We start from the raw sequence: 14,441 nt of genomic DNA, 5'->3' as shown, positions 1-14,441 counted from the left end.
GTTACCAAATCTGCAAATATTATTTGTAAAATGGATATTCCTGCACATACTTGAAGGTGGAAATGATAGGAAATGCCCTTGTTGCAGTTGGTTATACTTCACTTCAAGTATAATAATACTTGCTTCATCTCCAGAGAAACCAGATAGCTGCATCAGAAGATTTTTCTCTTCTGTTTTATGGAAACGATTGACTCTCACCCTCAGAGAGTGGGAGCAGAAGTCAGAAGTATCTAATCCTTCTGGGAAGGATCATGAGGGATGTGGCCTGGAGAACCTTTCTGTTCTTACGGGCTACCCCTGAGGGAAGAGATCCTTTTGGGAAACAGCACCCTCCAATACCAGGTCACAATGCCAAAGGACAGGTTTCTCTAGGTAAATGCACGTCCCCTGCTGTAATATCCTCAGATATGTCATGGAGGTAGGGGAGTAAAAGAAAGAAAGCTCAGTGGAAAAATTTTAATCAAGTCTTTACCTTTTATTTACCTATCATAAGGTTCATGTCAGTTGGAGCTTCCTATATATTGTTTAAAACTTCTTTGTTTATTGACTCTTCATGTTAAGTATTTGGTTTACCATCAGTAATCGAATTTAAAATATAAATTTTTCAGAATTATCATTTTACCCATTAACTGTTTAGTGAAAGGAATCAAACTTTCACCTATTGTAAGAAAATTTAAAGAAGCCATCCTAATGTAAAAGAGAAAGAAAGAGAGAGAAAGGTGAAGTGGGAGTAGAAATCTTATTAGCAATGTATAATTAATAATTGAATAAAATTTGATTTTCATTTCCTTTCCATTAAGTCTCCTAAGAATAAAAGAATAATAAACAAACTCATGCTCTCTTATACTTTACCAAGTACCATATGTCCATGTTAATTAGAATGCCTTCACATTTCTTTGAGAGAACACACATACTAGTTCCTTTGTTTTAAAATAACATTCTGAATTTGCATATTTTCCAATATATCCCAGGACCTTTTTTTGGTTTTGGGGGTTTTTTTTGGCGGTACGCGGGCCTCTCACTGTTGTGGCCTCACCCGTTGCCGAGCACAGGCTCCGGACGCGCAGGCTCAGCGGCCATGGCTCACGGGCCCAGCCGCTCCGCGGCATGTGGGATCTTCCCGGAACAGGGCACGAACCCGTATCCCCTGCATCGACAGGCGGACTCTCAACCACTGCGCCACCAGGGAAGCCCCATATCCCACGACCTTTCTACCTCTCCTGTAGGTTTGGCCTCATTACTTCTGTTCTCCAACTCTCTACTGACTTTCTATACTAGAGGTAGAGAAATCAAGAATGTCTTTGTAAGACTTTTGAAAAAGATTAAAGCAAGCATGAACAAAGACAGGAGTTATAAGACAGGGTAATTATCATTAGTTCAAGAAGTATGTAGGTGGTACCGTCAATGGAACTTGGGAGGTGGAGCTGGTGGGGTGGGGGAGGTTTACTGGAAGATACAGTTTTCTTGACTAAGTTTACTAGGCTTTCAGTTCGGGAAACCTGACCAACAATGAATCACGGCAGTGAAAACCAGACTACAGGGAATGGCCATAGAAAGATAAGAACTATATTCTGGAGAAAGTGTCACAGTGTAGAGGTTACTGAGAGACAAACAGGTATGGGAACTCACAACAGGGACCCATGAGGTTAACAACGAGATTTAAGACAAGAACAAAATGATTACAATTATAATACAAGGTAATCTAGGACAAGATTCTGAAGCCAATTTGATGCTGCAGCTCTAAACTTCTGACCTAGAACATTCTGAATTAGGAAGTAGATGTGTTCCAGGGTTTCAATTCTGTTTGAACTTCTACATAGGGATTAAGGGGTTCCCACTGTTTGCTTCAAGGAAGGAACTTAGGCATTCATTCAATTTATATTCATTGAGTGCTTCCTAGGTACCAGAACCATTCTAAGATCAAGAATTAGCAGTGGTTCAAATTATCTGACCTCTTGAGAAGTCTCCATTCTAGTGGGTGGACACTGACAATAATCAAATAAACAAATGGACACAGAATGCATTTTCAGTTACAGTCAGTACAATAAAGAAAATAAATCAGGGCTTCCCTGGTGGTACAGTGGTTAAGAATCCGCCTGCCAGTGCAGAGGACACGGGTTCAAGCCCTGGTCCGGGAAGATCCCACATGCCGTGGAGCAACTAAGCCCATGCGCCACAACTACTGAGCCTGCGCTCTAGAGCCTGCGAGCCACAACTACTGAGCCCACGTGCTGCAACTACTGAAGCCTGCGTGCCTAGAACCCGTGCTCTGCAACCTCAATGAGAAGCCCGTGCAACACAACAAAGAGCAGCCCCCGCTCACCGCAACTAGAGAAGGCCCGCGCTCAGCAACAAAGACCCAATGCAGCCAAAAATAAATAATAAATAAATAATTAATTAAAAGAAAAGAAAAGAAATCAGAGGAAGGGAATGGAGAATGTCAGCAGGTGTTATTTTGGATAAGGTTGTCAGGTAAGAGTTTCCTGAAGATTCTTAGATGAATATCTCAAAGTAAGAAAAAGGAATATGTGGTTATTTGGAAGACAAGTAGTCTAGGAAAATGAAATGACAAATTCAAGATCCCAAGTAGATGAGAATGTGCTTGTTCTGTTTGAGGAACAGAAAGGAAGCCAGAATAGCTAATAGAAATAGGCTGACGACAGTATAAGTAAAACTTCCCATTTTGTTATAACTAATAACAAGTATCAATTTCTGTTTTTACTGATCCCTAAAAATTCATACTTTGTGTCTTTAAGAATTAATTTTTATGGAGAAAATCCCATGCAGACAAGATATGTTGACCGCTTGATCCTAATTTTATCTTGCTGTTACATTCATACACATACAGCCCATAACAGATCTAAGACAGCCGATTATTATATAAAGAGGGACTAACTGCTTCGCATATTAAATTTTAACCTAATGTTATGAATGATTTTCCATAATTGTCAGAGTTTGAAGCCTTCAATAAGGAAGAGCTTTCATATGGTATGAATCTTATATGGTATGAATTCATATGGTATAAATCTTATACAACATGATTGCTTTTAAATATAAGGACAGCAGGGTATTTTTGAGAACTGTTACTTCAGTTACCATTTGACTAATTTTTAATCAAAGCATTCAATATATCTGTATACTTTGCAGCATGATCAATGGAAGCCTCAACGTTTCAGATATTGTTTTGTGCACAGGATGAATGAAAGTTGCAGTTTATAAAAACAATTCATAAAACCATCTACATCTACTGTAACTTTGTTGGAGATTGAGATCAATGTTCTGAAATAAAGTATTTAGTAATAAAAATTAGGACACACCTTTCCTATTTTTTGATGATTTCTATTCCCCCTGAGAGACATAAAAGATCTGTGGTTAATCAGATTCTAGACTCCACTGTCTGTTAGATCAGAAATATGGATAAGGAAAGAATGTCTCAGGAAGTTTTATTTTTCAGATTTGAAATTCAGATATAAAAATAGCTTTTGTAGAGTAGGATGTTAGGTTATAGTTTTCAAATAACTAATGTATGAAACAAGTCTCTGGAAAAAGTTTGACAGGAAGGGGACATTAGGGCATCACTGAGAATAACTGGAGTAAATGAAACTTCTCCTTTAGGAAGGTCTATATGTCTAATCTAAGACTAATGGCAAGAGCCATTGATCATCACTATGTTGATGTTATTTCAGAGAAACATGAACTCTCATGCAGAAGACTGTTGTAATCAATTTGATCAAGAATTGATCGTGTGGAATGAGTGAATTTACTGTCTTTGATAGTCATGGAATTGTAAGATCCAGTAAATATTTTTCAATATATATTCACAGCTGCAGCAATACACAAATAAACATTATAAAATATTTATTATCAATATTGTTATCCATTTTTGTCCGTTCAGAAAAACAACTCAGAGGTGAAAATATTCACCCAATCAGCAAAGGCAAATAGGTTCTGCTTGTTGAAGTAGTGAAGAGAAATATAAGTAAAAATTTTAAAGTCATGCAGGTTTTCTTCCCACTAAATGAGGGGCATGATATTTATTTCATGTGAAATCTCAATTTGTTTCAGATAAAAATTTATAAAGGATGTGTACAGGAGTTAGAAAATCATTGTAATTAAAGACACAAGCTTGAGGGAAATTAAGGAAACCTCAAATATCACAGTTTTGGAATCCTCAGCTTTACCTAATATCATTATGGGTTGTGAGAGAGTCAAATAAGTGAGTCTTATGCCCAAGAATACTGGCTTTATTTTAATGATATACTCCAAAAAGGTTGGTCCTGTTCCTTTCAGCTACACTGAACAAAAAAATATAGAACTAACAGGAAACTGGTTAATATTGCAGTTTAGGTAATAGTAAACAAGTCATTTTATTTTCCTTGACTTCAGACTTCAAGTTATAATTTATATGATAATATTAAATTAGTTAATTGATTGGTCTGTTCCTTCTAGTTCCTTTTGGGAAAAAAAGAGTACTTAGAAATAGGCATTTGCATGACATACTTTGGAAAAAGCTGGGCTTACAAAAGTCCCAAACCAAGAGGGAATTTTATCACATTTTAATGCACAATAACACTTCTAGTCTTAGTGCCTTAAACAGGAGCAAAGCAGCATGCAAAAATCATATGCTCTCTGCAAATACCTTTGAACACATAATGAACCACTTACAAAAAACCTCTGGCATTGTAAGATCTCAAAGGGGTGTAAAACTTCACTAAATGTGTTTTTCCTTTACTGGTCAAATAAACACATACTGAATTTTATGTGCAAGTGTTTAGTGTTTCTAAAATGAACACCCAAATGCACGGCTTAGAATCTTCCACAATAGGAAAATTGCCAAAAGAAAAAGAAGGAAATATCAAAAGAAAAAAAGTCTTACAATATGTAATAATAGCTGGACCCTTTTAACTGCAAGCTCCAAGAATCTACCGTTGTTGTGGAGGTTATTACTTACTTAGTAAAAATTTTCTCTTGTAATAGAGTATAAGCGAAAGAGAAACAATGACATTTTATCTCATTTTTGGTCTCCTGGAATGAGAGCAATCTTAGCATCAATTGAAGCATTGATCTGCCCTTCAGGAAATATTTACATTTCAGTGGATAGAAACTTGGACTGATAGAAGAATGGTTTTTCTGAAGACTATTTATAGTACTAATAATGATTTTTTATTGGATTGAGCATCTCTCTGTCACCAGTGCTATCTTGATTGGAAATAGAGATTCAAAATTTCAATAATAAATGCCCAAAGGTCATACTAAAACAAGTGGATGTGGATTTCAGTTAGTAAAATTAAATGGATTTATGTAAAATTTGTTGTATCTCTTCTCTCATCATAGGAGTTATCGGCTTATTTTCCTAGAAAATTATTTGTCCTTAATACTTAAAATTTTATAGGATTGTATGTGCTATACCAGGAAGAACAGCACTCATTTATGTACAGTTGTGAGAAAACTTGAATTTCAGAGTCCTTGTAATAAAATTGTTTAAGAAACTATGTGGGCTGTTTACAGTTGGCTCAAGTCCATATACATTAAGGTCCATGAGTAGGACAAACCACAGCATCAAGGTGAAGGTGAGTGCCATATTTGCACTATATTCTACAGATGCCCTAATAACTTGCTGGGTTTGATCTGGTCCTCTTAAAAACTGAAGGACTATTACAACTGAGCTTACATCTATTTAAAGAAAACCTTTAACTTTAAGAAACTTTAAGGGTTTCTTCAATAGATAGAAAGATAGCTTTGTTTCGATTTAAAAGCAGAACAGCAAAATATGACAGCAAATGTTACAACAGAACTGCTGCTCTGGAATATGACTGTGGATGATATCACTAGATGAATTAAATGAAATAAGAGTGCAGGTGCAGCTCAGGGGACATGGGTTTGTTAAAGATGTCATTCAGAACGCAGGATGAGGCAGTGGGAGTGGTCAGTGACTGGGTAATTCAGCACTTCGGACAGTTCCCAAGGGCACGGCTTCCTTCCAGGTACTTAAGAGTACTTAACCTTTAGATTACCAAAGCTACTTATTTAATTCTACCTCGCAGTGTCACATTTATACTTGCATGTGACCTTAATCCCAAAGGAATTGTCTGCATTCATCCACAGAGCTCTGTGGTCTGTGTTTCACATGAAGCCTACATCTTCAGTCCTGACAGGAAGGTTCATGGTGTTCTTCCTGTTACTTGAGGTTATGTCAGGCTTGTCACTAGGCCTTGTTATATTAACTTAATTTTCAACCTGACTGAATATGAAAAGATGAAGATGAGGTCATCCAAGTCATGGAAGAGTCTTTACCAACACCTGATGGTCCATTAGAGTCAAGTCCTCTGGGCCATTTACATGCAGAGCCATTCAGCAGCTGTTGTATAACAAACTGAAATGAGGTGCTCATACTAGATGAGGGGTTGGTGATGCAGAAAAAGCCTTTTAAGAATCTGCTAAAATTCTGCCTAGCGCCATGTGGCCTAACTGTAGAAGGTAACACAAGCATATTAAGGCCTTCCTTGCAGCCTCTGGTAATAGCAGAATTGTTCTTCTGGAGCAAGGACTTTGGGCAAGTTTCTAAGAAGCAGAACTACAATTCAGGATAGTCTATCTCGTTCCTAATCAAAGGACAAATTCCAGATTAAAATTAGAATTATTGACAACAAGACAGAAGTATATACATACATATATCAGTCTTAAGGATCCTACATGGTTAACAGGTCTGTGACCTTAATGCTCAGAGGAACTCAATTTCTTTTTAATTTCTTTAGTGGATTCACAGATATCAGAAATGAATTTTCTAGCCTGGCTGAGAGCTCTAAAGAGTACTGAGAAAGCATGAGAATGATCTAGCAAGGAGGAGGAAGGACAACAATGGCCTAAAACACTGCAGAAGGGAGAACATATAACAGAGAAACTGGTACTTTATTATTTTATGAGAGAGTGATACCACGAAAGTTCGACAAATATAAACGCTCTGAGGTCCTTCTTTATCTGGTTGAGTAGTACATGATTGTTACTCTGTATGTTCTGAAAGCACCAACAGCAGAAAAGGCATTCCCTAGGCTTCCTGGATGAATAACACATTAATAACACAAATAACTCAGGTAGCTCTGAGTCTGGAGCTAGTGATTAATACTGAAGGAACAGCAGTGATTTTTATTAGAAGGCCAATTCTACTGGTTCCTCAGCTGTAACTGTTGGAAAATCTGAAGATTCTGAGATTTGAGAAGGCTCCCTAGGTGTCCACCCAGACGGTTATGCGACCTGAGAAAAGAGCTTCTTATTTATCCAAGTACACAGTATGCATTTGTAAATAATAGTATTGATTCCCCAAAGTCATGTGTGTAAATCAGCCGTATTATTCAAAGATCAGCTCTACGCATGCGTGGGCGATTAACAATTTGGCACCAATTTAGCCAACTCTACTCTCAGCGCTGAAAAAACGTCTGAAGGAGATTCAGGATAACCCACCCTGACTCACAAAACTTGGTTATGTTTGTATGGTTTCAGGAAATTTCCCTCAAAATTTAACTGAAACCTAAAATTTAACTGAAATTTAAACTGAAATTTAAATTTTAAAATTTTAAATTTTAAATTTAAAATTCAAAATTTAACTGAAACCTAAAACCTAAAATTTAAGCTAGGCTTTATTTTTAAATATTGATATTAAACTTCATGACATCTAGTTTATCATGACATCTAGTTTATCATAAATATCATGGAAATTTAACATGAACAATGGATTTAATTTTTTCACTTTCTATACAGTTAATACAATCTTTATTTAAAAAAAAGAAAGGAAAGGTCATATTTGTTAATCATACTACTTTTGGAATGCTTGTGGATATTAAGGCATTTGTTCTTTGCTACATATATATGACATTTAAATACGGTAACTAAATACACGGCATTATTATTAGCAGACATGTAAACTAATGAATGCCACTAAATCATGTTGCAAAGCCCACAGGAAAACATACTACACAATTTATTGTTAATTTACTCTGACTTCTTTGATATCATTATTTTCTATGATTTATAAGTTATTTTTCATAGATAATTTAAGGCAGCTTATATGATCAACACAGCTTTTTCATTTAACTGCTATGTATAAAACAGATAAGCAACAAGAATATATTGCATAGCACACAGAATTATAGGCATTATCTTGTAATAACTTTTAATGGAGTATAATGTATAAAAATACTGAATCACTATGCTGTGAAAACCTGAAATTAATATAATACTGTAAATCAACTATACTGCAATAAATATAATATTTTCAATCAATCTTCACTATCATTCATTTTTGACAATTAGAAGAGGAAACAACACTCATATAAAACCATTTTCTTTTCGTGGGTATTTTTGCCTATTTCCTATGAATGTGGAAATAAGCAACTAAATGTCTGACCCATAACTTAGGCACATGTGTCAGCCTAAATTGCCTTAGGAGTGTGAAGTAACAAGAGATTTTAATACTTCTAACAACTTAAAAATACTGAGTTCTTAAATAACTATAGTCCACTGGGCCTCTACAAGTAAATGAAGGAGGAAGAGGAGGGCCAACTGTTACAAATCCAGTATCGTTGCTCATGGTAGACCTCTGATATTTGATGGGCTAAGCAGCAATGCATATGAGTTTTGTTTTTAATATCACTCACTATTAACTGCAGTTCAGTAAAACTAGATTCACCTTTGGATGTAATAATACATATAAATATAGTTTACACATACAGTAACTGCGACGTAGGAATACAGGTATTATTTTCTACTGTTTTTTAGTTATATTACTTTAAAATTTCATTATACAGACACAGATCTGTAACTTCATTAGACATAAACTACATACATGTAGATGTTACTTGAACATATACATGCAAGCATGTTATTTATTTGTATTTTTCAATGCTATCATTTCTCCTTTTATGGATAAGACTACTGAGGTTCAGAGAGACTCACCGGGTTACTTAATATTCATAGTGGGTAAGTAGTAAAGCCAGGTTTGGAACTGAAGCAGATTCTGGCTTAGGTTACAGTGCTTTTTCCACTGAATCATACGTCCCACCTTCAAGGTTTTAATTTCATTTGTTCGTGTTTGACATGGGCACACAAGGAAACCTATGGTAGAGCTTTGGAGTTCATCCACAGACCATATTTTCCTACACCATCATTTTGCATGAGAGGCAAGTAAAGGCAAGTGAAGTGAAGCAACCGGAGAAAACTACACAGAGGTAGTGACAGGACTGGAACGCAAGCCCTGTGCTCTTTAGATGCTATCTAGAGATGAAGATAATTTATCTGGACGATCACAGCTTAGCCTCAGGATATCCTGATCACAAGGATACTTCAGTGGGTATGTACATACACATTTCTCTTGGCATCTTAAGAGTAGAATTAACGCAGATATATTTTAATTTTTCTTTACAAAATACACTTCTAAAGTGACCTCATTAAAACTCTCAAACCAAAACAACAGCACATTAGTAATCTGATGTTCTAATGCATTTCAGACAAAGGAGAAAAATGTGATGCGACGAGAAATAAATTCAGCAGTAGAGCTGTGCTTACCTTCATAAGTCCCACTTTCTAGGAGAGCACCACTTTTCTCCAATTCCATAAAATCTTCAACAGTGATGAAAATATAGTCCACTCCAGGAACCTCACCCTCCTTATGTGGCCTTGTGGTGCCTGAATAAGGAAAATTAAAAACAAAAGAAAGACTCTAAGTGATTTGTTGCTGAACTTTAGAAATACCACCACACTTCTGAATATTCAATAACACTTGTTTGTACATCCTGCGAGTTGGCAGTTTGCATTTGTCCTTCTGTTTGTTTGGAAACAGAAAATAGCAGGGGGTTAAGATTAAAGTAAACATACAAAGCATTTTTCTTCATCAAGTTTATAAAGAGTTCATTGCCATGGAATGTGGCTGCATAGGTTTTTCAGTGAAAAATGCAGACCATTGTGCCCTTTTTGAAGAGGTGGCTTGAATATTGGGCCAGGAGTCTGCTAGCTCAGGAATTTACATATCTCTCTTCCATGAATGGACCTCTATTGTTCTGTAGAGTGCTTTGCTATGACATAAAATACAATGGAAAATAGAAATGTTAGCAAAATGTCAATTTACCTTTATATTTTCATGATCTGCTCCTTTATGGGGGGGAGGTTGTTGCCACTTGTTAATTTTGTGCCAAATAATAGCTTATATTTGATTTAAAGGATAAGAAAGGCTTTATTATTACTTAAAATTAAATGACTAAATAATTAGAATTAATAATTATAATTAAATTAGTATTATGTTAGTAATATAGTATCCTTCCTCCCTCCTTCTCTCCCTCCCTTTCTTCCCCCTCCCTTCCTCCCTTCCTCCCTTCCTCTCTTCCTCTCTTCCTCTCTTTCTCTCTTCCTTCCTTCCTTTCTTTCTTTCATTATTGTCTTTAATTCTGACTGCATTGGGAGGTGACACACTCTAAGGGGTTACTGCATGGGTCCACCACTCTTGTTTCCTGCATCACCTATAGAGTAAACAGCTTCTGTGACCAGGGTGACAGGAATAGCAGCCTGTGGCTCAGTACAGCTCCACTGGAGAAGTCAGTCTCCCAGACCTGCTGTCCAGTTCGTGAGGTGGGAACCAAAACAGAGACATATTAAAGGCTGTGGGTTTGTTTTCTGGAATACTTCCTTCCCTGAACATGCCTTAAGCTTCTTTTCTTTTTCTATGCCACCTACATAAGACATTTTGCATGTCAGATTGGAATTTTCGTAATGCATACGTGCAAATAGTATGCAGAAGTACATAGAAGGCAAATGTGTAAACAAAGTACTAGTACACTGGCAGGCTTATTCACATGTATACTATCGTCCATATTCTCTATAAGCTAAACAAAAAGTATTTCAAACCCTTAAATTTATTTTCACTCTCCAAAATCTTTATCAACTAGGCCCTGTAACAGCCAGTCAGTTCTCCTTTTAGTCTATTAGGATCAAATCTGGACTGCAAATGAGAGGCCTAAACTAATATCAGAATATACAGTGTGTTAGGAAAATTCATTTTTGGTAAAAATGATTAATTTCCATTGAAAACATTTTTTAAAATTTGAAGGCATTATGTTCTAAGATTAAATTTTACAACCTTCTTTGGGGGTTGCAAAACAATTTTTTCCCCATAGTCATGTTTAATGACTTTCCCCTGAATTTGTTATTTTATTTTGTTTAACTGAGTCACATTTTATAATATTCCCTACTGCTTTTAATGTTATAAAATATAAACCTCCCACACCTAGTATGCATAATGTTGTCAAATTAATGTTTCTATGAGAACCTTAACTTTCAATATCCTGACTATTATATGCTTAACCCTTGTGAATTAAAAGCACATTAACATGGTTTTCAGCAATCAATTTGTTTTTCTGTTTCTTTAGAACACACTCTAATCATTAAGAAAAATCACGTAACACAGTTTCAATTTTCCTTCCTAATTTTTCTGCATATTTCAGAAGCTACACGCTTTGATTAATTAACTGCTTGCAGTGCAGTAATGCATTCCCAGCACAATGTGAGCATAAGACCACGAGCTTAAGGGCAATTTCCAGGGCTGCTGACTTGACTAGAGTGACTCGCCTGCACCAAGTTCTAGTGAACGTGTTTGGGGTTGTGCTCTTCTTGGAAGGACCATGAGTACTTTGGTTCACTGGTTGTTTTTCCATCTACGTCTTACATCTCAGGCCAATGTGACTGACTTTCTGCCTTAGGGATTCAGCCTCCCCTGTGGCTGCATCAGTGTCACCTGTTGCTGTTGACCTGCTTGTTGCTGGCTGCCTATTTGGACTGGGGGTTCGCCTACCTCGCTGTTGCTTGAAGAAGTTCTACACTACAGTCTTAAAAGCTGCATTTCCCATCTTTGACATCAATCTCCCATCCTTTTCTCTCATTCTGTTCTTCTTTCTAATTATAACCTCCAGTCTCCTGATGGCTCCTAATTTCCATGATGTTCCCCATATTTGCCTTTCTACTAAGGGACTGGGAATCTAACATGCCTTCTTTCCTTTAGTTCATCTTCACCATTTTCCACGTCTTAACAAACCTCCAAGTTCCCTATTGGCTATTTCATTCAGAGACTGCAGCTGCTATAGAAAACCATGAACTTTCACTGACAAAGTACCCTACAGATTTAGGCTTTCTAATGTTAATTTTGCTGTTGTTGTTGGACAAGTTTTTGTTTATTCATTGTTTTTTTTAATTGAAGTAGAGTTGATTTACTATGCTGTGCCAATCTCGCTGTACAGCAAAGTGACTCAGTTTTACACATACAGACACTCTTTTTAAAAATTATTTTCCATTATGGTTCATCCCAGGAGACTGGATATAGTTCCCTGTACTATACGGTAGGACCCTGTTGTTTATGCATTCTAAATGTAATAGTTTGCATCTACCAATCCCAAATTCCCAGTCCATGCCTCCCCCCCCACCTCTAATGTTAGTTTGATTCAACGGATGCATGGCAATCCTTTTAATAAGTGTCTTCTTCCCTCTTTGACCCACCATGTTCTAATACTCAAGGGCTTTGACTTTTCAGCAGAAGACGTTAGCTCATTCTCTTTCTGGTAATATGAGGGATACTCTGAATTAAAATTCCTTAAAGTTTCCTAATTTCTAACTCCTTCATCTGCATTATCTTCATCCTTAATTGTAATCATCCATCCATCTTGCTAAGACTAATCCCTTCTCCTCTTTTCTTTCAAAGTCTAGTTTTTATTTTTTATCAAAGTTATACAGATATTTTAAAGATTCTACACTTCTACAAGGTTTGTTATTCTACAACTCTACATTATTTTTTTTAAGTAGACTGTCATCACCCCCCCACACACACACCCCTTTCATTTTATCCAGCGGTAAACACTTTTAACTCTTTTAGCTGATTCTTTTGTTTTACCTTCATGTCTTTAAATAATTTATCAATACTTATGATGGCTCTTGTTGTTTTTTATTTTAGTCACTATTGATTTCTTGGTAAAGAAAATGAATATTTAGCTCTTTTTGCCCACACTTCTTCACATCACTTCCTCCTTTTTCCCTTCTCCCATTCTCCCAGTAGAACAAACTTGTGTTAGATTACTATTTAACATTTATAATAATAATACTATGTAAATCTATTTCCAGCAGAACCATGTACTGTGCTGATTAATTTTCCATTCTTGTGTAATTTTTTGTTTACTCTAAATTTAATGTTTTAATTTCCAAATTTCCACATACTGATCAATATTTCAATTAATTAATCCTCTCCTTGGATAAACAAACCTCCTCTCAGAATATACAAATATATTTGATATTTTGTCAAGTTTATCCTACTGAAGAAATTTCTCCTGGAGCCTTCTGACCTGCTCCAATCCCGACTGTGTTGGCCTACCACACAGCTGCCATCCTGGGATCACCTTTTGCTGTCATCCTGGGATTCACCTTGCCTCTTCCCTGTGTTGTAACCCCTCTTTCCCAGATCCCATATCTCTTTTTGTAGTCCATTCCCTCATTTTGGCAGAACACAACTGTCAGAAACTTTCTGTCAAAAGTTGCGTGGGAGCTACATTTTTGAGACTTTGCATGTATGAAAATGTCTTTATTCAACCCTCATGGGTAGCAAATCTGACTTGGCATTTCAGGAAAATATAATGAAAACATATTATTTCCATCCTGTTCCTCTGTTAACATCACCACCACTTTTCCTGTCATGCATGCCCTGAAACTTTCCCTCAGGGTCACATTTGAGGTCTCCCTCATTCTTTTATTCCCTCTCCAAATAGCTGGCAAATTCTATGCCCTGTAACTCTACAATGTCATCCTTCTCTTCTGCACTATCTCTGCTCAAACACTGCCCTCCTGGACTAAGAAATGGCTACTTCACTGGTGTGCCTGCCTCCCCCTCTTAGTTTATCATTGCACTACCCGATTAGCCCTGGTACAGCATGAGGTTTATCACATACCCTCTCCAAAGGGCTTACCTACCCAATCTCTAGTCAAGAAACTTGGCTGAAAAAGGTAAGGAGAGGAAAATACTCTTAGTTAAAAAGAGTCAGAAGAGGTTCAGATTCTGTTATCGACAATAAAGTCAACTCTCATGATATGCCAGGTTATAGAGTCTCTCTAGGGGGACCTGCCTTGACAGAATATGTGAGAGGACATAATGTAAGAATTTTCTGCTTCAGAAATATTTTCCTTCCTGTCCTGCCATGTGTCAATCTCCTTTCCTTTTAGCCCAAATTTTCCACCATTGGAATTACTCTTCAGTTTAGCCAAAATAGAAACTACCTTTAAAACATATGCTATAGTAGATAGGAATGTGAGCCATGGAATCAAACTGTCTGAGCTTGTTGATGCTATCAGCAATATCTTGAGGAAGGTTCTTCATCTCTATAAACTCTAGTTTTCTTACCTGTAAAATGGGAATAATACTAGTA

The 14,441-nt window shown here is 36.5% G+C and overlaps 1 protein-coding gene across 12 annotated transcripts in view; it reads right to left on the bottom strand.

The window, feature by feature from the left end:
• MAGI2 (membrane associated guanylate kinase, WW and PDZ domain containing 2) overlaps positions 1-14,441 on the bottom strand; it is a 1,374,207-nt gene that overhangs the window by 618,441 nt on the left and 741,325 nt on the right. For all 12 annotated transcript variants that reach the window (XM_049714931.1, XM_049714925.1, XM_049714927.1 and 9 more), the window contains one exon: positions 9,559-9,678. In XM_049714931.1, the coding sequence (XP_049570888.1) occupies positions 9,559-9,678 (120 nt within the window). The remainder of the gene's footprint in view (positions 1-9,558; positions 9,679-14,441) is intronic.

The sequence above is a fragment of the Orcinus orca genome, chromosome 9 (genome assembly GCF_937001465.1).
Source record: "Orcinus orca chromosome 9, mOrcOrc1.1, whole genome shotgun sequence".
In the NCBI taxonomy this organism is placed as follows: Eukaryota; Metazoa; Chordata; class Mammalia; order Artiodactyla; family Delphinidae; genus Orcinus; species Orcinus orca.
The sequence above is the reverse complement of the archived record's forward strand: the minus strand, read 5'-3'. Positions and strand labels throughout refer to the sequence as shown.